Source organism: Falco naumanni, chromosome 11 (assembly GCF_017639655.2).
Source record: "Falco naumanni isolate bFalNau1 chromosome 11, bFalNau1.pat, whole genome shotgun sequence".
In the NCBI taxonomy this organism is placed as follows: domain Eukaryota; kingdom Metazoa; phylum Chordata; class Aves; order Falconiformes; family Falconidae; genus Falco; species Falco naumanni.
The window spans coordinates 25,868,062-25,894,729 of record NC_054064.1 but is presented as its reverse complement, the minus strand read 5'-3'; the positions used below and the strand labels follow the sequence as shown (position 1 = coordinate 25,894,729).

At 43.8% G+C, this 26,668-nt stretch overlaps 1 protein-coding gene across 1 annotated transcript in view; it reads left to right on the top strand.

Moving 5' to 3' along the window:
- The window catches only part of TRABD2B (TraB domain containing 2B), a 292,200-nt gene that overhangs the window by 252,641 nt on the left and 12,891 nt on the right, over window positions 1-26,668 (top strand). The window contains exon 6 of the mRNA XM_040611371.1: window positions 17,703-17,972. Coding sequence (XP_040467305.1) covers window positions 17,703-17,972 — 270 coding nt within the window. The remainder of the gene's footprint in view (window positions 1-17,702; window positions 17,973-26,668) is intronic.

Below are 26,668 nucleotides of genomic sequence, written 5' to 3'. Positions count from 1 at the left end.
AGGTGTGAGCCTGGCTCTCCTACTCAGCGGCGTCTTATGATGAAAGTCTTTGCTCCACTACGAATGCTTTCTTCCCCGCCCCCCCCTCTCGAATGAAAGCACACCCAGTCCACACAGTGATGCAGCCATTTCACTCCGTCAGGATCCCTAACCTTCACCAGGCGATATGCAGAGATGGGAAAATGTTTGACATAACATTCCCCAAAGTCCCACATTGGTAAAAGTGGCAGTTCAGTAGGTGACATCCCAGAAATGTACGGATGTCATCAGAGCCCTCAGGAGTCTCCCAGTAGTTGCCAGTTCCTTGGCAACGTCCTGGTGCCAGCCTGGCAGGGTTACTCCACTGTGCTTAGCTGTTAATGTTCGGGATGTGCTTGGAAGAATGTTAGAGTTGTAGTGAAATAAGTAAAATTTTATTTAGATAAGAGACAAGTAAAAATAATTGAGAGCTGTGACACTTTAATTGGAGACAACAGAGTTAACTGAAGAAAAAAAAGGAGTTGGGGAGGTGTTAGCGCATTCTGGATCGCATCTCTTCTGAGACATGGAAAAATGCACACTTATCTTTTTTTCTGTGGGTGGAATAATCTCCCCATTGGGATGCTGCCATTCTCAATCCTATTGTAAACCTTTGGATCTTTCACTTGATCTGAGCCTGAAGATCCTACTCCTTTCACTAGCTTCCTTCCCTCAGAGGAAAAGCAAACCCATTATTTGGGGGTGGGGGTGGCGGGGTCTCACAGCATAATTTGCAGTAAGAGGTGTATAGGGATTAGATGGGGTTCACCTGCATGCACTGGCAAATTTGTCGCCTCATCTAACATTGGAGAATATGACTATTTAATTCTTAAAATATTTAGCCATGAAAATATGCACGCTACGTTTTCAAGGGATTCTCACATGCTTTTAAAATATCCTCCTTTGCCATCTAACTGTCTTTGAGTCTGTAATTACCTTACAGCCATGAAGTCTGATCCATCAAAGTAACTCTTAGGGGGAAAGAAACTGAAGAAAATCTCCAAGATGTGGTAGAGAAGCAAAGTCAACTTACAAGTTCTCAACCATAGAAACTTAATTGCCCTGTCACCTCCTGAGCAACACATTACTTACAGCCCATGCATCTGCATGTTCTTTAGGCCACCTTTAAACACTGAGCACCTTCTGAAAGAGTGGAATTTAGCAACTTGCTACAAAAATCTGGGAAAGAGCGAGATAATTAATGGTGTTGCTGAAAGAATATGGAACAAAACTCAGGAATTTTGTGCTTGACTAGTTCTCCCATAGGGACATTCACTTTTCTCTATAATCAGATTTTATCCTTGGCAAAATTTCTGGTTTCTTTTGACAAAATTGTTTCACATTCCATATCATTCTGTTCCTTGGGAACTTAGACACAGGGCCGCTGGGGAACCGGGGCTTGCTTCTTTTTGCTCAAGGGCAGCTCGCTCACTGAGCTGTCCTGAAGCCAGTGCTAAGGTTTCGAGGTCTTTGCTGCTCTGCAGCCCATCAGTCTTAGGAGATCTGTATCTCATACTCCAAAACTATCTAATAGTCAACTTCCAGAGCCTTGGAGACTTTCAAAGTTCAGAGCTAGTTCTTACTTCACTTCCTAGCCAGATTTTGGAGTTCTTATTTCCACAGGAGAAGCTGATTTTCTTTCTGCTTCCAGCCAACTCTAATGCAGATCTTTTCACCTAAGGTCGTCGGTATAAGATGAAAAGTCTGGTCTGTAGTTACTCGTAATAAAGCGAATCCAAACTGCACTGAAGTCAACAACAAGGCTTCCATCGGTGCCAGTAGCTCGTAGAGGTCATCGTTAATATGAGATTCTTGCTGATTCTCTCCTGTCTTTGGTTGTGAGGAGCCATGAGAGAACTGGTAGAAAACTAAGATTACATTCCCGCAGTTGTGCAGATGCTTACTATGGTCGATGTAAAAAGACTGGTTTTTCTAGAGGGCTGCTCAAGGGTGTCTTAGACAGCTGGCCCGGTTTGCTTGCAGGAGGTGTCTGGCTGGTTTTGTATGACTAATCATTTTGTGATATTAATTTCCCTCTTATTTGAAGGGCTTGGGCCCCACATTCAAGTCAGACAGTGTCACTAGACTCACTTAAGCCTTTGGAAAAATTGCGCCATCGGCTCTCCAGCATTATAGCGAAAGAGTGAGGTGGTGTGAGCTTTGTGTTGTGTAGTCAGCCTGCACTTGTCCTGTGGATTGATGGCCTCTGTCCCGAGCGATATCAATCTGGGCTGAAGTGCAGCTGCACTTGGTAACAGCTCAAGGGGCACGAAGGTATCAAGTGCTATTGTGTGGTTTGAAAGATGTCGTTTATCTAAGGAAGTTTGTGGTCTGTTTGCTGTCACTCTGTCTTTGCAGCACCGACTTCCCTTACCTTCGCTATCACGTTGTCGGGCAAAGAGACCTCACACGTTAGGACAGATAGCTTTTCTGCTTCCAGGGCTGACGACTTTTCCTTCGGCAAGAGGACTGTGGGTTGTGTTGCAATTGATATGGCTGCTTGGTTCAGTGTGAATGTAATTGCTGGTAATTTTGCTTGCAGGGAGCTCTTTCACATGCACAAGTTCCTAAGAAAGGAACAGGAAGAAAGGGAGTCAGTGACATTTTTCGTTGACGCTTTCTCTTAATTCCTCGAAGAATAGTGCCTTAAAAGAAAACAATTGGGGATACGGCTTTCTATATGGGAATGCACTGACAGTTATATTTTCTATCTTTCTTGAGTGATCAGGTGTTCAAAGGCATATTCTTCACAATTTAAATGGGGTTAGAAGCCCTCCAAAGCTACACCGTGCGACTGGTGGCATGGCCAAATGATTCTTTGTGGGCAGATCGTGTTGTGGCAAGCTGTGAAATTTACGGAAATCTTTCTGAATTGCCCCCGTAAGCGGAAGGTCATTCTAACATATGTATGTATTGTGATCTTGTGCCATTTCGTGTCTGCTTCAGTGCAAAATAGTCTCACTTTTAGCAACTCGTGGTATCTCAGCAAAGCCAGATGACCTCACACCACACAGGTGGCTGCAACCCAGCTTTGGGTCTGAAATGAGTGTGTGGTGTCCCTTTAGGAGAACCAGGGTGAAGGGTCACACTGAGAAGCACCGTGTATCAGCTGCTCCCTCCTGGATAAGTGCTAGTAGAAAGAGCAGGAATGCCAAAAAAAGTAAGTTCTTACAACAGGACTAGTAAATTAAGAATGATGAATATATGAAGTGCTTGTCACTTTAAATAACTTAGAAGCCAGAATACGTTTTGATGTCATAATCATTGAGTCATTTTTATGAGAAGTCAGAGTAAATTCATATGTAATCTGTAAAGTATGTAAAGAGTTTAACTCATCCATTAAACCATCTGTTGGGAATACTGTACCCAGCTCCAGATCAGGTATACTTCAGAGGAGCTTTAAGGTTTCAAAATTCTTCCACAAGCGAAACTGATCTCCAGAACCTTTGGAGGTTCACCCTTCTCTGGACCTCATGCTCCATGCAAGTGAACATCATGCCAATATGTTTCCCATTTCCTGGGGATTAAACTGCTGTGTTTGATGACTCAGGACTTCCCAAGAAAGCAACTCAGTCACTAGCTCTGTCTGAAGCAGCCTCTGGTATCTCAGAGGACATGTCTTCTCTTGTGCAATGATTCATGATTTCAGAGCAAAGGATCAGCTCTTTTTTGGTTTTTTTCCTCCCCACAGAGTTAATTAATAAAACAAATTTCTATTAGTGGGTGTTGAAAGACTTTGGCTTTCCACCTACACTCACAAATGCTCCACATTCAGGGAGAATGAAAAATGGACCTGTGAATAGAAACAGGAGGGAGGAAAAATGGATCAGATGCTGTATATGGATATAGACACGGTGGCTGTCACTTGGTATGATGGAGGAACATCCTGAATGAAGACAATATCCTGCAACCGTGATTGCTAGAAATACACTACTGCAGTAATCCAGGTTCAGAATTAACACATGTAAATTTTGAGAGAAAGATGGGGGCAGAGGGGTTGTCTGACAGAAACTGAATTATCTGGTTTGGCCTCCACCATGGCCTCTTGTTCAGCTGGGTGGCTGCATGGATGACAGTTGTCGTGAAAATTGGATCTCTTGCCACTGTCACAGACCTCTGAGACTCCAGTTGGTTAGGAGAATCACCTGGAGGACATAACCTGTCGTGGTCACTGTGGACCTGGCTATGCCCATCAGTCTGCCTCATCTGCAGCCCCACCACAGAACAGAATTTTTCATCAGCACCAAGAATTAGCCTGAATTTACACACAGCGTGGTCGTAACGACGGTTGACTTCAGCAAGAAAACAGTTGATCCCGCAGGGGACCAGAGTTGATGGAAGGACTAGATTTTGGGGTATTTCCCCTTTCTACTGCTGTATGGGATGTCAGACCAGCTCACAACTCTGCCGTGCCACTCTGTGCTGATGGCAGCTTCCAGATGAAGAGAGACCTAATTTGATGCTCTTAGTTTGTGGGTAAGAGTGCTCTGAATCCTTTCTTCGCTGACTCCCAGGGCATGTGTCAAGTCAGGGATTCAAAGATTTTCCTGCTAACCTGCAGCAACTCACTAGCAAAATCATAGACAGGCTCCAAGCGCTTTGGTATCCACTGCCCTGTCTGGCCGCTGGATGTGAGTCTCCTGACATCTGACCCCAGCTTCACATTTCCAAATTACTCTTGCAAAAATAAAGGCAGTCACAGAAATACCTCTGTCGAGACGGCACATCCCTGTTTATGTTTGAACGGCCGATACGAATCTGGAGTCCCCAGCGAACAAAGTGCATTTTCAGGGATGAGCCCCATGTTGTGTTTGAAGTGAGCACAGCGCTTTGAAACAAGGATGAAGCAGAAATAAATCAAGATGAAGGATGTGGGGCATTAACTGCTTCACATGAAATCCCTGCAGGACGGACGTGGCCAGTGTTCCAAGGTTTTCCTTGGAGAGCGCTCGGAAGTTGCATACCAGCCTATTTGTGGAAAGCTAAACAGTTCCCTATTGTCCGTGATGTGAAACGCTTCCCAAATAAACACTTTCCCCCTCCACTGAAGAAAAACGATACAGGCTGTCCAGAGCTCTAACACAGAGGACTACCCTGGGCTGCCGCTCAGCCTCTGCAAAGTTGTTGGTTTCTGTTGGCATTGAGCGTTGCTAAAGGCTATAGTTTGTATACATGCCAGCATCGTTAAGAAAAAGCTAAGTTATTGAGTGAGACTGGAGTAATCTTCAAGGGTTTAATAACACTGTGTGCCCACATCTTTGCGTCTCTGGGTTCATTATACATCTGGAATGTAAATCCCAATCCACAGTGGCTAAACAAGGTTCATGTGGTTCTCAAATGTTTTTGTGGGATTGTCTCCTGATTTCTGGAGGGGAAAGAAAATGTTGCTAGCTGGAACAAACTTACGTGGTTCCGTCTAACGGCCAGTCATGGCTTGAACAGGCACGCTGCTGGCTGGGTAAAAAACTGGCTGGACGGCCGAGCCCAAAGGTGGTGGTGAATGGAGTTATATTCAGTGGTGGTCCCCAGGGCCCAGGGTTGGGGCCAGTCCTGGTTTATATCCTTATCGACAATCTGGATGGGGGGATCGAGTGCACCCTCAGTCAGTTTGCAGACAGCACCAAGTTGGTGGAGTCACCGTCCCTGGAAGAATTTTAAAAGTGTGTAGATGTGGTGCTTGGGGACATGGTTTAGTGGTGGACTTGGCAGCACCCGGTTAATTATTGGACTTGATGGTCTTAAAGGTCTTTTCCGACCTAAATGATTCCATGGTTCTATAAGGAGAGCAGTAAATCTCTGCTACTGTAGTGGGTTTAGGTTTTAACATTGTCTGCATTTGCAGCATTTTCAGTTATTTTAAGTAATTTTAAGGAACTATTCCTAACGCCCACAGAGTCAAGGCGTCATATTCCAGCACAAGGAAGATCCAGAAGTCCCTGCGTGAACTTTGGAGAAAAAAAGCTGATTTCTGAAATCAGTAGTACTAAGGCCAGGGTAATACTAGTGGTGTTTTGGTCCAGGTCAATGGGTAGCTCTTCCTTTGCTTCTCCCATCCTGGCAGATGCAGATCTGAAGGACCTTGTGCCCTCACCTCTGACCCTAGTTTGAGCATACACATGGTTTTGCTGGGTGCCTCCTTCCATCCTCCATAGTGCCACCCAGGCTGAAGTCCTCTTCCCAGGAGCACTGGGTCATTCCATGCATTGACCTACAGTCAGTGGATGCGATAGATGCATTTTGTCAAAGCAAACTGCATTTGTGACAAGAGAGTCATCTTTCTGCCCCTAGAGGCATGTGATTTCTTGCTAATGTTAAATGAGAACCTTTGCATGTGCAGCATACTTACATATAGATTACATTTTAGGTCACAAATGAAACTGGGAAGTGAAATGAAACTGGAAAGATGAAGTCCTTACAGGAGAACTATCGAGGAATGATATTCATTGTGGATTAAGAAGCAGTGGCAGAAACTGAATGAATGTTACGTGCATAAAAGTTGAACCCTTTCTCCTCCAGACCCTTTGAAAATGAAGCGTGTGTTCCAGTACAGGCCGTGCTGCAGAGACAACCCGCTCCCATGAGGCTGGCAGGAGGGTGTGCTCCCCATGGATAAAGACAGTTCACTTTAATAATGTATACTAACCCCCTGAATTTTAAATTACCAAATTATTCTGAGAATAGAAGAGTGATTTTGAGATTAAAAGCCGCCTTCTAGCAAAGGAGTGATGGCTTTTCTGTAGTTTGAGCTGGATTATAGCACCCCAGGAGAAGTCCTAATCTGGTCACTCTCACAAGTGTTCCAGCTTTGCATAGTGATAAGAAGTTACCGTGACTGCTTGAACATGTGCCAGATGCCAGGCATAGTTTTGATGAGTCTCTGACGTCTGTTAGACTTGTGATGTTCCATGCTTTTCAGTAGCTGGGCAGTGCTGCAAATACTAGGCTGTGATACCCTCTCAAACAACTGGCACTTAGATAAAGCATTTCTAGGCAAACAAACAAGCACGGACTAAGAAAACACACATGCACATACAATGGAGGGAGGCGACTTCTTAACTGAGTGACTGTGCTCTGGGGAGCCGCAGAACAAGTGGTTTTCATTTTCCTGGTGTTTCACTTACTGCTGTTTGGGGTTCTCTTCACGGGAGGAGAGCTGGGCTTAATCGCTGGGTTTATGTCGTGTGTGTGTACATAATCAGCTGATGCAGAAGTTGGGTCTGCTCAAGCCCAAGACAAGACTCGTGTGTCACTGGTGTTCACACAGCACCCCCAGTGAAAGTTTCACCCACTGCCAATCCTCAGTCTAATTTAGTATTTTTCCTTGACAAATCTGCAGAGATTACACAAAGGGCACCTGAGGATCTCGATATCTCTCTGGTCAAGGAAGCCAGTTGGCCTAAGTCTTCTGCTGGGCCAGCAGAAAGGCCCTGCTAGCCGTGCGTGGATATTCCCTCCCCTTCCTCCACTGGAAGAGGACTGGCACCAGAGTTGCTGGAGAACCGTCGCTTGTCTCCCCCTTGTCTCAGCAGAGGCTGTTAGTAGGGTACCTGTGTAGACCTCTGTGACTCCTGGTGGCCAGTGCTACCCAGTTAGGCGCAGAAGGAAGGAAGCTCTGCCTTTATGCAGACCCTCCTGCGCTTTCGGCTGTGTGGGTCACTCAGCCCATGGCAGCTGGTGAGCAGGTGAGCCCCCAGAGGTCCCTTGCAAGGGGGTCTGCAGCAGAGTTTGGGGGGGCAAGCTGCAAAGGCTCTCGCTTTTGTACGGTTCAGTTCTGTGTGGTTGTATCGTCGTGATGCTCTGGCTGCATCTGTCTGTCATTGTCTCATATCCTTTACTTGTCAGCTTGCTGAGATGGGGCTCTTTAACATGTACGTAGCTTATTTCTGGGATTCCTAAATGTATCGATAAAAGTAATAATAACAGACATTGCAATGAGGCAGAGATACTTTCTGGGGTCAGTGGAAGTTCTCCTGTTTTAAGGGGAGAAGACCTGGGCCCTGTTGTTTGTAACTAGTCAGTGAGATTTGCCTGAATTCATTAACAAATCAATCTTTCTTGAAATGCCACCCAGATATTCAAGCTGTAGTTCAAGGTCAAATCTCATAGGTTTCAATTAACAATTGAAAAAGAGAACATAGACCCTCATTTTCTTTCTTAAGGTTTCGGTAGCAATGTACATGCTTCATTAATGAAGCTTTTTAATGAAAGATGGATTTCTCAAACAGAAAAAAGTATTTGATACAAGCAGTTTCATCATCATGAGTTACTACAGAGAGGGAGCCCAGGTGAAACCAGGTTAATATGTAGAGAGACCTTATGTAAAGTCCATTAACATTAGAGTTGGTAGAACAGCATTAGGCATTAAAGCAAGCGGTGTTTGGAGGAAGAACTTTCCTGTCTTCGTTATGGTTCAAGGGCTGTGTCCGTTACCACACCGTAAAAACGCCCACAGACAGGCTGAAGAGTTTGTTGGCTGAACAGGGTTTCTGACAAATGTTTTGTTCTTTTCTTGGAAGCTATCAGGCCCTGTGATAAAAGCAACGCTGATGGGCTGTAACAGTATTTTGGAGAAGGCAGACTGGCTCTTTGCTCCTTTTTTTAGCTCAGCAGCCCTTCAATGGCTAAGCAGGTCAGATGTTTTACAGTGTCAGCTACAGGGAGGGAAAGTGGATTCAGTGTAACGGAGCTGTGGGATCTCTTGCAAGCACGGTCTTACGGCTCTTGGGTTCCACACTTCTGCCTGCTGCTCGGTTTAAGTGGTCCGTGTCTCTCTTCTAGTGATAGCAGCTACTTATGTGCCTACGTTATCTGTCGTCTTGCGATTGCAAGAGCCTGGACTGGACAGGGTACTTAAGGGAGACAAGTTGCCGTGCTTGTAGAGATGTGTGATCCACCCAGTATCTCATCTCTGCCAGGGCCCAGCTTCAAGAGCATCAGAAGGTGGTGCAGGGAGCAGTGCCAGGCGTATGCTGAATAATCTGCCCTTGGTTTAAGTCTGAAGTCAGTAAAAATGTTTAAATCCCTCAAGCTAGGCACTTGGTATCTTGCTCAGTTGATGTCTCTGTAGAGAGTTTATTTTTAAGATGTGATGGGAAATATGGACTTCTGCAGATATTTCTTCCCTCCAGAGGACCAAGCAGAGAGGAGAAACCAATTTCCCAAATGAGACAATCCAGGAGCAGAATTTAGTCTGGATTGCAGGCAAGAAATACGCAGACAACAGTTGTGTATTAGCTGTAATTCTGCTGAGGAATCAAAACGAAGCAGCCGGTTTGGTGGGGGTTTTTTTGTTTGTTTGTTTGTTTTTTGTCAGTCAGGTTTTTAATCTTGATGCCTGTCTGGATGACAACTACTGGGATAGAACAAATGCATCCTCTTTCTTCTTTTCTGTGCTTAAACTGAGGTCAGGAATGGTTTGGGAATAACAGCACATGAGATGAGAATAGTTTTGCAACTGAGTTAGCAAACCTGTCTTATGCATGGCTACACAGCTTGGTGTCCCAAAAGTCAGCAATGACTAGAGAGGAGCAGACAGCCACAGGCATCAGGAGCTCCACAGACTTCAAACGGAATTAGGAGAGACACAAGTCTGGATGAGTTTTTCTAGTTTAATTATGGCAGCTGGAGAAGGAAGGATTTATTCAGCCCTTGACTTGTTTTCCAGTCACTGAGATCGTAACTGCTGAGATGAGATGGTGGCATTTGGTCACCGTTGTCCAGTTTCTCAGACAGTGCCCAAACCACCATAAATATGTGTGGAATCAGAACTGGCCCCGAACCAAACCAATAAGCCCAAAGCAAAACGTTGTGTCACAATTAGACCTGAAGAAACTTGCTATTGCAGGTTGGGCTGAACTGGGTAAGAATTTTATGCTTTGCAGAACCTGTTGAATGATGGAAGTTAATTCCCAGCACCGGAAAAATCTGTGTATAATTATTGTGATATCATGCAAAGAAACACAGAAGGACCAGAGAGTTTATAAAGAGAGATTACATTGCCCAGTATTAAGTCCGCCATTGTTTTTTATTAAAGCAGTATATGTGTTTATTAAGAAGTTATTAAAAGGAAAGAGCAATGTATTTACTCTTGTTACTAAATGGTTTTCAAGCAATAACAGAAAAAAATATGAGGAATAAAGCTTGAAAGTACTCCAGTTCAATAAAAATGCAACCCTAAAATCTTCTTTTGTGGTGTAATACCATCACTTTAGATTCATCGGAAAGCCTGTGTATTCTTGGCAAATTTGGACAGAAGTCAGGATTTTCAATCCAGAGGTAACACTGATACTCCAACACCTGTTTCTGTCCAAAATCGGGGAGAAAAAGCAGAAATACTGAAAATTCAGTGCAAAGTCAGCACTCAACAATTTATTAGAAGACATTTAAAATTTTCAGTTAAGATTATATGTCAAGTCTTTCGGTGGTACATGTGCTTATAGGAGTTGTGATTTGAATGTGAAGCCTTTTCTCTCCTCTGTGAAGACTTTCAGAACAAACCAGATGTCCCAGTACAGCTGTATAGCTACTCCCATGCTGAACCAGCATGCTTGAGCAGAAGAGAGCCCATCTCGATCTAGGGGATAGTTATTCAATCCAAGGAGCTTTAAGTGCAACTCCCATAAGACAGTGAGGCACCAAAGGCAGCTGTGTTATGAATATCTTGCTTAAACCAAACTACCCAGGCAGAAATAGCTTAGCACTCAATGGGTATGGTCATAGCAAGACAGTGAAGATTTAGGGAAGAGTCTGAGGTGAGGTTTTGTGTGCCACCAGCAGAGAAGGTTCTTACTTGCTACTAACGTGGGCGATGGAAGCAAGACTGGAGGGTGAACCCATCCTTCCTCTGGGCACAGCCCATCTTCTGAGGCTGGAGCATGCAGCTTACAGTTTACACTGAAGATGCATGAACAAAGGATTATTCAGTTCAAGAACTGAACCAAAAAGTTGAGAAGGGGAAATAAGTTCAGACTAATTTGAAGTGGAACATTTTGAGGACAATTTTCAAGGCAGGGGTCAGGTTTTGTTGTTTTTTTGTCATTTTTTATTTATTAGTTGGGTTTTCCTTTCTAATTAAGATCAATTCTTAAACAAAAAAGGCCACTTTGTAACATTTAAGTCTTTGAAAACAAAAGACTGAAAAAAATAATTTAAAGCTTTGTTCAGAAAGTGCTGAAATGAACCAGTTTGAGTTTTATGAAATAAAAGAATTCATATGAAAATGTGGAAAATGGCACGTAACAAATGTTTCAGCTGTCCTTTCTTTTTCCAGCAAATTCAACCATTCAAGTTGCAGAAAGCTTGCATTTCTTCTATGCCCTCAATCAGCTTCACTTTTAATGCAGTGGAATAGATAACAAAAGTTTTACTCACGTCTCTTTATGTTATAGTTTCTCAAGCTGGGAAGGAAAATATCACCATCTATGGGAACATCTTGACCTCACAAGCTTTTAACTTCATTTATGCACAGAGTTGGGGGTTTGCATATATATATATATACACATGTATACTGAGGACTAAATTCCCTTAAAAATGAGGCCACGGTTCTTGAACAACAGTGATTCTGCCCAGAGAAATAGCCTGACATGGATTCCAAGTCCAGAGATACCATCCAAGTTTGGAGTGGACTGTAATCTAATTTAAACTGCTTAACCTAATTTAACTGCTTGTGAGATGTAGTTTACTCTGGTGCAAAAATGAAAAAACAACTTCGTTTCCAAATTTTGTTAAGAAATGGAAATGCTTTAACGTTAGTGTTCAGGCCTAAGGCAACTGCATCCTAAATAAAATATCTTGTTATAATGAAGCCGATCGGATGAGTGAATAATCAGGGATTTCACAGGTGTTGTCTTTTGCTGTCTCTTGAGCCTAAATTCATCTCAGTAATTTACAGCAGTTACCTGAAGCAGCTCAGGTAAGTTAGGTATGGGGAGAATCTGATTCTCTAGTCTTTTCTTCGGAGTTACTCTCTTTTGCAGTAAAAAAAAACCAAATCTTTTTATATATATATATATGTGTGTGTATATATATATGCTTTCATCTTGAAGGAGATGAACTCCATGGTGGCATGCACTGGTGTCACCTGGTTATGTGAGAAACCATGGTCTAAATCCATACTCCATAGCACTAGTAAGAGGCCCTATAAGCTGTGCTGGTGTGGGTTAGGATTTATGCCTGGGTTTCTGTTCTTTTGTTTGCTGCTCTCCCAGGAGCTTTGAAAATCCAAGTTTCATCCTAGCATGGAAGAGAAAAAAAAAAAAAAAAAAAAGTAAATTTTTTTTGTGGGACAGGACATTCTGGTGCCCATCTTGTGGGTGTGCATGACTGCTCTCTCCAAGAGATGCGTAAGGGAAAAAAAGCAAGAAGCAGATGTTTCTGTGGCCTGTGGCAAGGGGAGCAAGGATGCATGCAAGGGACTGACGAATTCCTGCCTAGACAGAGACTCCCAAACTGGAATTTATGAGAATCAGTCTATAATAAAATTCTCTTAACGTGGTGTCTGGCTGTCATCCGGGTGCATCCCAAGAACGGTGGCATAAGGATAAAGCTGCCACATCGCACATTCCTTGCTATCACCACAGCTTCTCTCTTGATGAAACAAAATCTTGCCTTGTCTGACAGTTCTGAAAATTGAAGCAAGGAAACCTCAGTGATGCTGCTGTACTTGGAAGCACGTGCAAAGCATGGCTGTCTTCTGAGCAAAACTTTTCCATCGCTTGCGCTACAAAGACAAGATGCAAATAACAAATTGGCAAACTTGCATTTTAGAAGATTCTGCACATATCTGAGGGAACAGAAATGTTACCGCAAGATTGCTGAAAAAAATAGAATGATGATTTATTCGCGTGGAAGATACGTATGGTCAGCAAAGGCATGTCCTCTCTCGTGATCTAAAGCAAGGGCAAATTCTTGGCCCTGCTGATGCCCAGGGGAGGCTTGATGGGGCTCACCCCAAACGTTATTAGCATTACTCGGGCAGGGGCGGGGACATTAGCGGCGTCTGCCCTGCCTGACTGTTCATCATCCCTCAGACAGTTGTCCTTGAGTCGGTGGTTGTGAAAGTCCCTGTTGGTGGGGGCAAGGTGCAGCACAAGCTGTCGTGTTGACACCACGCAGCCTCCGCTGATGGGGGAAGGTGGGCTATTCACAAGGGCCGTTCAGAGCAGGAGCGGAATGTGGATGCTCTGATTCACCCTACAGAGGAGGTTTTCAAGCCCATGGATGGTCACGGACCTCCGAGCTGCAGAAACTGGATACGTGATGTGAGGGGTAGGAAGGTGCTTGCCTGGCCGGGGAGGAAAACATGGCTAGGCTGCCAGGTAGCTTGGGGCTAAATGAAAGCGGGACCTGGGCGATTTTAAGCCTGGGTATTATGAAAAGATGTTATTGCAGGACTTCATGATGTTAATGTCATTTTTCTGACCAGATGCACTCAATACCCCTAGCAAATCCCAGTGATGAGTCTATTTTCTATTGTCAGTGCCAGCGCAGAGCGACACTAGAGACCACAAGGCAAAGAAGTGCTGAGACAGCCTAACAGAGCATACAGCTCAGCCTAAACTACTTGCATGTTTCGTTTTGTTCTTTTAATTCTTGAAAAGAATTACAAAAGGATGGCAAATTTCACCAGAAGTGAAACAAAACCACAGGGCTTTTTGTGGATTAAGCGCTTTCAAGAAATTGCAAGAATAAATGTTTTCCTGCTTTCACTCTGTTTTCTGTACCTTAGGACCAAGCTACGCAGGGTGTTTGCTGAGATTCCCAAGTTTTCTTATTTGGACTCTGTTACTTTAGAGAACTTGTTTTGCAGAACTGTGCATCCCAGGGAAGGAAATTAAGGTCAGAGATGAGAAAAACCCACCTAAGGGCCTGAAATACTTGGAGTTTCTCAAAGACCACCCTGTGTGGGAATGATTGATTTAGAAATGGGTGGAACCTCTGAGCCTGGAGCTGTATCAAGTTATTCATGAAAATTCTCTGAGATCTTTGTGTGGACCAAGATATTTGGGTGGTACTTTCTCACTCTTTCTTCAGAAGAGGCACTGTGGCCTCACAAACTGAAAACTGGCCCTGCTTTTTCTCTGGCTTTAAAAATAGCTATGTATCTTGAAAAGCTGCCTCAGCAGTAGTGGAGTAGAAAAAAAAAAAAGTGTATTACGTCCCCACGGTTTCGTACACTGCAGCTGTGCTAACAGAGCACATGAGGCTGAGACCAAAGGAAAGGCATGAAATAGTCCATGAAATGATCAGCTGAATCTAACAGTAAAGCTTCACGCAATGGGGAGATCTGTTGTCCATAGGATGGACAATATTGCAGGTGGGAGGGTTTTGTCTTTTTGCTTTTAGGTGGAAAAAAAATCCTGAATATTATTAATAGTAGTCAAGATCTTTGTGTTAATAAAATTGTGATGGAAATCAGTGGGGAAGTTATTTACTGATAGGAAGTCTACCTTACTTTGAATTCAGATTGTTAAATATTCTTTCTATGTGTTTGGATTAAATACCCATATTCTGTGGGATTCAAAGTTTTGGTTTTACTTATGGTTGAATGCCTGTAGGTTGATGAACAGATTTGAAAACAACCAGGTCTCTAGATATATTAAATCAGTTTTAAAAAAATTTTGTTTTTTTGAAAGAAGCAAGTGTACATCAACATACAGCCTTCAACAGTCCCTCCCTAGGTCTTGGGGTAATTATTGCTAGTACAGGAATAATGGAACAAGTATCAACCAAATGTAATATACAGTTGCCACAGTGGAGCTATTCCCCCTGCGTCAACTCTAAAGTACCAGTGGTTAGTTTATAACCCTCTTTAGGTTACAACATTTTAACGTTTCTTCAGTGTTTATTTATTCTCTTCCCAAAGAATGTTCTGAAATACCGAGTTTACAACCTGTGGCTCATGTGATGGTAGTGGAAACAATTAAGCTAGAAGCTTTCAAAGCCACCACTGGGATTTTGATGCCCAAACTCATTAATTTTAATAAGAAGTGAGCTGCCAGTCGTCTTAAGTGGTTTTTAAAATCTCAACCCGTAAAAACACCTCTCCACTGGTTCCAGTTTACTAGGAGCTCAGAGCAAGGTAAACACATGTAACGGAATAGTAGGTGCTAAAAGGTGGAAAGTATGTGTTCAGATGTCTCTAAGACCATTCAAGGAGCCCAGTGGCAGCCCCAGCCTTGAGCTGGCAGATGTGGTCTGGCGCGAGGACTGCTCCCACCTTCAGCATCTCGGGGAATGACTGTCTGATCAGAACAGGAGGCACGGTTTCAGCGGCAAGAAGAAGAATGTCAAGGGAAACAGAAATCTTAGCAACAGCTCGGTTCCAGCTGTGATGATCACATTGTCTATTTTGGGCTCTCATGTCTGCTCCATGCTCTTGCCGCCTTAATGTTTCTGCCCACCACAGCCTTGTGGCCAGGGTAGCGCTCTTCTCCCCGGTGTGAAAACGGGTGGCTGGGTTGCACAAAGACCTGAGTGAATTCACACCACGGTGAGGAGCAGAGGTATCCAGAGTAGCGTCAGAACAAGCTGGTTCGGGGCAGAATCAACCAGCTTGTATTCCTGTTGCTTTGGCTAAGTGCAGCAGGCAGTGAGTCCAGGGGGTTCTTGCCACCCATTGCCACCTGCTGCTGTTGCAGTTACCCACAGGGTGTTCGTAGGCGCTTGGTCCAGGTCCTTCTCACCTGCCTAACCCATGCTATCCAAGTTCACACTGTGTGACCTTGCAAGCTGCTAAATGGCTGCATTTGCATGTTGAGAATTCCCTGATCCACTATCACAGCTGGATAAAAATTAAGAAATGTCTGCTGTGCCCTGAGGGACACGCCTGCTGCAAACCTAGGAGAGCCTTTCCTTTTACACGAGTCTGGAGATGGCTTTCCTTCAGCTATGTCACAACCAAAGAAGTCTTGAAAGCTTTGGAGAGCACCAAGATCTTGCAAAGAAAGTTGCTGCACTGATGAAAATTCATCCTCAGCATGAATCATGGAAGAAAGTCTTAACGGGGAAAAAAAGCCAGAACCAGCAGATCTCTCTGTGACGTGCAACAGAGCATGGAGTGAGTTTGAGAAGGACTCACTGAGAGTCTGAATGCTTGGAAAAAGAGGAAAAATAGGGGATTTTCTTGTGTCTTTTATTAATGAAAGCAACCTTGGAAAAATTTCGTATTAGTTTAGACAAGTGTCTTTCTTTTCTGTATCTGTCATATGATCTCTGAAGAACTTCATTAATGTTGGCTGAGAGTGACAAAGTTACTGTTGTTTTTGCCAGTGAGTCTTATAGTAGCAACGATTAATTATCAGAAGCTCTTGGAAGGACATTGGGTGAAACAAGATGCGCTGGAAATAGAGATGACCATCTTGACTGCTATTGTAATGGACTTCAAAAAAAAGTCAAAAAGAAAAAAAGCTGCCATTAGTAGTAGATGTGACTTTTTTGGAAGAGAACAAAATGTTCCATAAATGAAACATGTGGTTTCACTTGCAGCACATTTTGTACGTTGTCACCAATGAAGTTTAGGATTTTTTATTACTTTTTCATTAAAATGTCTTACTGGTTTCACTCAGGAGGCAAAACTTTTCATGTGGCTTTAATTGTTTCTGTCATAAAAGTCATAGCATCCATGTAATAGAAATAGTTTTGCAGACCACAGCTTCATATTGCCTATTAATCCTCTTCCATTTTCTGTACCTACAACTCATTGGGCCATCCCAAAGACAGAAAAAGTTCCTCTCTTGCAATTAAGACCAACCAGGAACTTCTACTGAAGTTAGGGGGGGGGTGGGAAATCACTTTGTGTCAATACTGGTTTATTAGATTTTTGTTTCGGCTATCTTGGCTCACAAATGTAAGTTCACGTGGCTGCGTATTGAAGGAGAGAGTTTGTACTGACTTTTTTCTAAATTAGTGAAACTCCAGAAGATTAAAAAAATAAAAGGCATTTTTTCTGTGTAGTTCCAGTCAGATGCAAGAGGTGGTAGTGTTTCAAACAGGAGCAAAGAGCTGTGGCAGTGTTGTTTCAAGGTGGCTTTGGACAGGCCTTTTACCCCCCCTTTTGCTTCATTTTGCCATTATACAAAACCTGCTTGAGGTCCAACTCGCATGTCCCACCCCAGCAGCCCAGCTATTAGACTGTGCGTCTGCCATCAGTCTGGGCTTCCCTGTCACCAATCCTAACTCAGATAAACGAGCGTAAATATTGTTGCAGTCAAAACAGTTACTTGTTTCCACAGATGATATCTAAAGCTGAAAAAGAAAAAAAAAAAAAAAGAAAAAGAAAAAAAAGAAGGGAGTGAGTGTTATCTCGCTAATTTAAGATCGGCTGCTGTTAAGGTATCTGCTTTCCTCGGAGAGAGTCACAGTTTTGCTGTTTAACCTTCAGCCCGGGGGGGAGGTGACGCCGACCCCTACCGCAGGCTCTAAAGCCTGTAAGAAGTAATTAAAATGCCAGGAAACAGCAAGAGCAGATCAACTGCCTTTTGCCTGATTCTCGGTTCAGTGTTTGTTTCAGAGCTTGCTAGGAAATGCCACTGCTGTCTTTAGTTGCTGCCCCAGAGCAAAAGCCTTTCTTCTCGGACACCTTGGCCGTTAGGAGCACCCAACAAGTCGTGTAGCCCCCTGCTTTCACTTTGTCTTAGCACGAGCCCTTGCTTATTCATCAAATGTTTAAACGTTGTGTTTTTCAGCTCAAGGATGACAAAGACAAGCCCAGCCTTGGAAGGGTCCTCAGCAACAGCCCTGCCCGCTGTCCAGCTTTCTGAGCAGGTCCCACTGACGTCTCCTTCCCTGAAGCCCCTGCAGATGGACGAAGATGACAGCCTGTCTCCTCACCTCCTGTTGCCAGACAGCATCAGCCAGCTGGAAGAGTTTGGCAGGCAGAAGAAATGGCACAAGAAGCAGCATAAACACCATCGCCAGAGACAGTTCAATGACCTCTGGGTTCGGATAGAAGACAGGTGAGTCGTAACTTTTACGGTCCCTGTCCTTTTCCTACTGTCTCTTGACTAGTTGCTCTTTACAGATCACAGGTCGTGTTGATTAGACAATAAAGAGGGTTTGAAAAAGGCTAAATGGGAGAGACAGGGAGTGAAATGGTGGTTTTGGAGCCTAATGAAGAATTAGGAAGGCAGCTTATAGGCATGTTTGATGTAAAAGTAAAGAGAAAAAAGACCAATGTTTAGAAGATTTTAAATACACAAAAACAAAGACTTGTCAGAGTAAAACCAGGGAAAAAATAACAATGGAAAATATTCTGCGTTCACCCACTTTCTTCCAGTAATTATTTTCCAACCTTTACTGTCAGTTTTCACCCAAAGACTCCCATTTTCCAAGCATACAGACTGTTCCTGAGAGGTCTTAGAATTCTGACAAACCTGACTCAATCTTAACTGTGTTCTGGGACTGAAATGTTTTAACATCTCAGACTGCGCTGAAAACAGCAAACTCGGGTAAAATGAAGTACTTGGCTAAGGCGTCTATGTGAAGACAATAGAGGTAGGCACGTTTCTGTGGCCAATATTGGTCCAAGGTTAAAAACTTCCAAACAGTGTTTGAATAAGGTCTTCATGTTTGACCAGGGCGTCTTGATGTGTGCTTTTAGGATTCCCGGGCAATTTATTCTCCCTCCTCTAAAACTGAGAAGGCTCTTACTGCCTTTATCCAGGCCAAGTCATGGGCAGATAAACAGCCACAGTGTTTATAGATCTCCTAACAAGTAAAAGGAATGAAATAATCTGTTGAGAACTGGCTGCTCGCCTATACATGTGATGATTATGTTTGATCGTTACTTTTATTCCCATTTTCATAGCACCTAAATTCTCTGCTAGTAAAATGAGTCAGTCTCTCAGAGGCTTCTCCATTTGCTAAGGAAAAAACTCCATGTATTTGTGTTTTGGGATTATTTTTTTATTATTTTTATTTTCTTTTTAACGTAGCAGTTGCCTCTTTCTTTTTTTTCCGTAGTTTATTGTATTCTCAGGGTGAATTATGCAAGGATTCTTATTAAGGTGGTGCATATTAATCTTGATGTAGTAAAGTTATTTCTGAGGTTAATGCCATCCTTGGTAAGAAGGATTCATGTGTTTTGTTCTCAAAGCGCGTTCGGGGGTTGGATGCAGCCCGCATGAACTAGGAGGCATTTGGTTCAAAATAGTTGATTGCCTTGAGGACAAGGGACTTTTCTTTCTTCTGCATGGGGCCACTGAATCGTGGTGTCCCATGACGCCCCAGCATTTCACAAGGGTGTCTGGGTCAGCTCGCCATGCGTATCATACAGCTGAGGTGCTGAGATGTGGTGGGAGCCTGGCAGTTAGGCGCAACCCTCCTGCCCTTATCCTATCTATCCAGAAAGGATTTTGGATATTGGGCCTGATAGGGCTGTGGAAATATGCAGCTGGGGGCTTGAAGCAGTGGTGCTTGCATAGCTTCGGCAGACTTTTGCTGGTTTTGTTTCAATAAGAAATGTTCCTAGGAAAAGTATTTTAAAGGGTAGTTCCCCAGGTTAGAGTTAAATTGTTTGGTTTGTGCTCCCGTGAGATTTCATCTGAATCGAAACCTTTTTTCCCTCTACTTCCATTTCATAAGGATGGAGATTGGGATAAGGAAATGTAAGTTTCCGCTCCCACCACGCTGGTGATGAACCAGACGCTGCATGTCGCCTGCCTTGCTGAAAGATCCCAGGGAGATATTAGTGGGAGATCACAGCCCTAGAAATGAGGAAAGGCTGGAAGAAGGGAAGTCTGCCTTAGGGCTTTCAGATGGTTTTAGTGCTTATGCAGTTCTGGAGTAACTTCTGGTGTTTTCCTGGAAACAAAACAAAACAAAAAATACAAACTGTTCAGCTAAATCAGAGAGTCACAACCAGCTCTGGTTTCCCCATAAATTGGATGGGGTCTCGACTTTCATAAACCAGCTGCTACATATTGTGCTTTTGGCAGTTGGGTTTCATCAGCATTAATTGCAAGCTGGACCTTGCACAAGGCAATAAACAATGAGGTTTCTCTAACTGGTTCCTTTCTGATTGGCAAGAAAAGAGCAGAAATGTGTGCCTATCACCAGACTGTAGCGTGATCATTCTGGGGAGGAAACAACCAGGATGGCTGATAACGCGGGCAGTGCAGTGTGACCTGTGCGGGAGAGAAGCACGTGGCCTCACATTTTGTTGCCTTAGTGATGTTCACCAGCAAGACTGTTGTTAGCACTTGGGTTTGAAGGATAACCGGTGTACTAGAAGTTCGTGCTCTGGCCTGTCCCATAGATCCATTGTGCATTTGCATATATTTAAATCGTGTTCTGTACAGGCTGAGGTCTCTGCATATAGGGTTACCTTGAGCTATGGCTCCATGTTGGCAAATGGTTCTTCTTCCAGTTTGAGTTTCCTGACTCACATGTTGTCACCTGAAACTTGACTTGCTCACCTTGGAGACAGAAGGATTTAGGTCATTGCTGCGGCTTTTGGATGAAAGCTGCATAAACCTCACCGGTTCTGTGCGAGGTGTCCCGAATTCAGCCGTTTGAGCTGCCTTTCAACCTGAAAAGTCAAAGAGAAGTATACAGGTGGGGGACAAATCCAGGCGAATTTGAACCAGATTATTGATTCTTGTATGAGCCTCGTTGAACTGTGAAATGACTGTGGTTCATACAGCTCTTTTCCAAAGCTTTATTGACCGTGGATTCAAGGACTTTATGAGCCATGAATTGCAGGGCTTTTTATGGACTATGCATTTCTAGGCTATCTCATACACTTCCATGGAAATCTTGGGGTGTTTTTTTAAGCTACCAACACAGAAACAAAGGAAATGAACACAGGAGAACAATCTTAAAGGAACATCAAAGGTCTGACTCCAACCTATAAAAGCCAGGAAATCCATAATTAATGGTTCCACTAAGACTTCAGCTCACACAGTCGTTCGGGTCTAATCTGAGGTTATAGCTACAATCTGAAACGGCCTCGTGAAAAATGAGTCATCATTTAATGTCACACATCATTATTAGTATTTACTTTCAGTTATACCTTGGAGATTGTCCTTTCCTTTTTGTTCTGGCTTAACAGCTGAGGCATTTGAGTTGGCACCCCTGAGTGGACAGTGTTTAGATTTGTGTGTTGGAGGGTTAGTACTGCTGTGAAGGATGAGAAAGCCTCCCCTCTCTCTTCTCCCTGTCTTTGACAGAGCTAAGATTTGCTGATCTCCTGGGTAATCGGCTGCACTGAAGGCTATTAAAAAATAAAAAATGCTGATGAAATGTGTGGTTTCCTCTCCCTTCTGCCCTCTTCCCCCAAAATCTAAACAAAATTTGAAAGTCCTGCCTGGCTGCAGTTTGTGTTTGAAATTGTCAAGAATCAAAATTAAATGGACATTTCAAGTAGCGGGATTTTTTCTTTAATTACTTGGTTTTGCAGAAATGCGCTGATCTGAAGTCTGTCTTGGGGAGGAATTTGAACTTAGATGAAACTTAAACCCTAGCTAGCTCCTGCAGCCAAGAGCCAGCTGGGGCAGCAGGGAGGGAAGGCAAAACCCTTGAGCTGGAAGGCTGCGGTTGGCATACAGGGCATGTTATTGTTCCTGCTAGCTAAGCTTCTCCTTGTAATATAAAAAATTAATTGCAAATCATTCACTGGCTTTTAATGATGAGCTGCTCAGTTAATGGAAAGAATAGAGAAATGTCTGTGACGGTTCAGAGTAGTCAATGAAGGATGGATCAGGACCGTACCTTTGTTCGAGCAGGCAGAGGGTTTAAGGCCACAAATGAAAGGAGCCCAAGAGAACAGAGAACCTCTCCCAGCTGCAGAGGGAGCATTGTAGCTCCTGGGGCCCTAAGGCAGGGTGGGAGGAAAGCTCCTGGGAGAAGGCAGGGAAGTCAGTAACTCGGAGGGTGTTCCAGGAGGTGAGAGCTTTGGAAGGAGCGATGGCAGCTGGGGGATGTGAAAGAAGAGAAATACAGTAGTGGGAAGAAAGATTCAGAGATGGGCAAATCCGAAGGTTTGTTCCCGCTGCCGAGGAAGAGATGTGGGTAAAGATGGTGTCTGGAAAGACTCTGAGGTCACGCAGATGCTTCACTTGCATGGGAAAGAAATTCAAGCAAAAGAGTTGTTATCTGAAGAGGAAAAAAAAGGAAATATTGTCCCAGACATAAGCTCAGCCCTCAAAACCTGCCTTTAGTGGGAAACTAAATTAATTCCCCCTGTAATTGGAAATGTCATTTCTCTGATAGCCCAGTGCTGACTATTCACCCCCATACAAATGCAATAACATCACAAATACCAGTTTCTTTGGGAAGCAACAGTTATTTTAGGGAAGGGAAAAAAAAAAAAAAAAAAAGAAAAAAGTTATGCCAGTGATGGATGAAGGGAGACAATGTGTAATAAACTGCACTAAGAGTGCCTGTATAGAGTGAACCTTATCAGTTTGGATGGAATTTAAGCACTTAGCCTGTTATCCTTTCTTTCAAGACAATACAGTGATGGAAAACAGAACTCTGTCAACTCAGACAAACTTTTAATTTCATTTAACCGCATCTGAAAGGTAAATTTCAGTAAATGAATCCAAATTGCTTCCTTTTCACAACACACGGTGCTGAAATACAGTACTTAACTTCATTAAAGAAAAGACTGCTTTTCTTTAGAGGAGACCTAGACACTTTTGAAGTCTAACAGGTAAATTGTGGTCAGATGATTTCCCCCCACATGGTAGCTTTGAGCTTGAAATTTCCATCACTGGGGCCTTGTTTGTTTAAATTACTGTATCCGCCTCCCTGGTAAGGGTACTGCTTGGAGAGCGCATGCCAGCCGATGCTCGTGGAGGGGGGGAGCGCTCCCTCCTCCAGCCTGTCTCTGTGCAGCCAAGTAGGCAGTTGCCACCACTGCATTTATTTGCCCTGTCTTCAACCAAGGGTGAGGATGCAGCTTCGGGACCTTTCCAGCTTGTTATAGTGAACTTGCTCCAGCAGCCAGGAACAGCGGGAGCATAGGTGTCTTGGAGTCCCACCTTCCTTCCCTGGTCACACCTCGTTGTTGTTTGGGGCTTAGCTCTGTTGTGTGGCCCCTTGGCTTTCCTCCAGCACTTGTCTACCGTTTTCTTTGCTGTTCTCCCGACAGGGTTTCCTTCTCAGGAAACCTTCATGAGGACAGTCCCTACCAGTCACTGCCCCCAGTCTCCAAGGCATGGCAGAGAAGTGTCTACTCCTCAGAAGAATCTCGTGGTTCGACAGCTTGGGTACAAGACCCTTCTGTCGCGCTGAGTGGTCTCAAAACACCTCCTGGACAAATGCTCGCTCTAGGTTCCTTGGTGGCAGCTGAACCTTTGTATCTTCAACTGGCCTGAAATCTGCTCTTAGTTTGCCCAGTTTTTTTAAGAACTCTGGTGGATATACAGTGGCCAGAAGAAGACTTTTGGGCAGTGAAGCAGTACGTCAGTTGGTCCCTCTCTCTCCCAGTGTTGTGTGCCTCTCTTGAACATGCAGTCTTGCTTCTGTGAAGGCATCCTCAGCTCCTCCTGAGCAGAGAGCAAAGCGTGGGGAGTGCTGTATTTTCCCCTTCTTAGTTTCTTACCATTTCTATTTTATCCCCCTTTAAGATGAGCAGATGGCTTGATGCTTTAAACAAGCACTGATGCTGGCAATTCTTTCATCGTGCCCTTTGCACAGCCCCAAGTACGCAAGCCCTCCAGTGGAAGTAAAATAACAGCGCTCCGTGCAGTAGAAATGAGAGGTAAATCTCCTGGCTGTAACATATGATACAGTGATGACATATCCTCCCTCCCTCCCTGGATGGTTTTTATTGAGGCTTCTTGGATTATCAGGTTGGTCAGAGTGCACAGAATGCATTAATTAAAGCGTGAAACCTGGGCTCAGCACACAACTCTCTCGTGCATCGCAGTGACGGATGGGAAGTCCTGACATTCGTGCCCAAAATTCTTGCATCTCCATGTTAATAGACCCTCCCTGTCAGCTGGCTGTGAGTGATAGCTTCTTTCCCCTCGTGGAGTCAAAGAGTTAATTTGTTATCCTCCAGATGGGGCTGAAAAGATGTGCAGCCACACTTTCACCTGCTGGACACGCAAAAAGATCTGCATGCTTTACTTTGTTCTGTTGTTCTCTATAATGTGCTGCCATTGTGTGATGAAACAAACACAGGTAAGCTTAAAAAAAATAAGCAAAACCCTTACGTATTTACTGTCACTATTGCTTAATTGTCTCACTATCAGTATGAACAATTAATATGAAGCAGTATGCAAGCCCTATTTTAATGAAAACTATAAATACCTGAAAACAAAATCATTAGAGATACAGAAGTCCCTTGGAAATAGAGATGTAATTTGTATATGGATTTCAATTTTATTTCATGAAACTATATTCCTTATTGGTAATGCAGTAGGTATTTTATTTTTGTGAAATTTAAATCCATCATAAATATTAAATCCATATTTTGAAGGCGAGCAAGTAACAAAATTGGAGCACGCTAAAGCTAGGATTTTTGAACAGTGAGGTATTTTTCAGCACTGGATATCCAAGAGCCCTTTCTGCTCCTTCCTCCTCAATGCTGATAAAGATGGAAAATACGATACGAGATGTTTTATGGAACCTATTAAGAGCTTTCTCTTCCTTTCTTGTTTTCTGCTCTTCATTTGGGATGTGTTGAGTAAAGATAGCCTATATTATGCGTTGATATCTACCCCGGTTTGGTGTATTTCTGACTTGGGCTGAAAGTAGCCCTATCATTGCTAGCTTTGTTAATCTGCCTAAGATCTGTCTGATGCAGCACAAACAAAATGTTTGCTTAGGATTCAGTTTCAAGAAGGAGCAGCTGCTGAGTTGTGACAATCTTCTCCTCCGTGATGCACATCCCCACTTGTTCCGCTGTTTCTCAGCCAGCGCAGTCTCATTTCCTTACCCAGTGCCAGGACTCTTGAATCTGGACAACCTGTTAACTTTTCAGTTCCATGGTTCTCCATTTTCTGCTTCAAATTTTCTTTCTCCAATACTCTTTCTACCTGCCCTCTTTAACTCTGGCTGCATGCACTTGGCATGGGCCCTGGAGCAAGGAGTGGAAGGGGACCCCTCCAGCATCTCCATCCCCAGACCTCTGCACTCACCTCCAGCTCCCTGAGCTCACCTAGCTCACGAGGTGTCCTTCTTCACTTTGTTAACCAGGAGGTAGACCTCCATGTTATTTCATCATCTTTTGCTTTTTCCTACCATTTTCACACAGATGTCTGTGTGGCCAAGAACACTGCAGATCAGGCAAGACAGTCAGCGCTGGCTCCATTTATTCTTTGCTAAATCCATGGACATCATAAAGTGGTCCAGGCTCTTTTTGCTGATGCTTTTTCTTCTCTTGGCAAATCTGCAGCCTCATGGGCAGTCTCTGTGATAGTGACCAATGCCAGGAGTGGGGGGGGGCAAACTGTGGTCTGGACACCTACAATAATAAGTCGTTAGCACAACCTTTATGCTTATGCATTAGATCATTTTTTTTTTATTTAACAGACATTGGAAATGTGCTTACGGTTGGCGTTAAACTAGTGAAAAGGTGCCCGTGGGTATAAATGTAGAAGCAAGTTTATTTTACCTACTGCTTGTTTTAATGTTATGAAGCTACCACGGTTGACTAGGTTAGACTCTATTTAAAGTCTTGAGATTCCCAGCCACAACTGCTCAGTCATAAAAATAAGGTTTCAGGATGGGACCTGTAGTACAAAGTGTCTCCTGTGGAGCAAGGCAAAAAAAGGAGGGTGCTTTTTCCACCAAAAGCGTTAACGCTAAGTGAGTTTGACTGTCTTCTGTGTTAATGCAAGGCTTTTTCTCCAGCTATTTTTAGTCTGTTCCAGCAGTGTATCCCACTGTGGCCTGGTATGCAAGAAAAGTTTGCTGTGAGGTTTGCAAACACTTGTATTTCTGTGTTGTGAGAACAGAGCATTTGTGTGTTTTTGGAGCGTGTGTTCCTTCGGCGACTGAAAGGAAGGGCAGACCGCGCATGTGATCCGCGCACATGTTTATTGTTGCCTGTGAATAACCATGTACAGCAAATGGGCTCTGGACAAAAGCTTGTTAGCAGATGTCGTCATGGCCCTTCCAATTTATAAATATGAGCCTTGACATTTATATTTTCCATATCCAGAGCTTTCACTAGCCAGATGTTCTGAGGATTGGCTCCTTGGAGTCTTTAACTGTGACTCCTCGTGGCATATTCTCTGTTGCACATACAAAAAAATAAAACCGTTATTTCTGGCTCCTGTCAAACAGATAAGGAGGGAGAATGCACTGAGTACCCTCAGGTAAAGGGAGTTCCTCTAAATCTGAAATGCGGTTTAAGACAGCTCTACCAAACTCTGTTCACTCAGCTGAAAATGAAGTTGTCTGGTGTAGCAGGCAGAGAGAATTCGGGACACAGCAGTGTTTTTACCCTTGCTGTTCGGGGTGGGTGAAGAACGCGGTTTGTGTTATCCTTGCAAGGCTGACTGCAGCTGCAGACACTGTACGAAGTGCCAAGTGGGCTCGTGCCCGGGGTGAGCAGGATTCCTGAAACACAGAAGTGGGTAGTAAAGGACCTGCACCGCTTAATTGCAATCCTTGGTACGGAGCGTTGTGTTTTCCTGATCGAGCAGGGTGGTGGCCAGCACCACATTCAGACTCCAAACTTTGAGCATGACTTGGC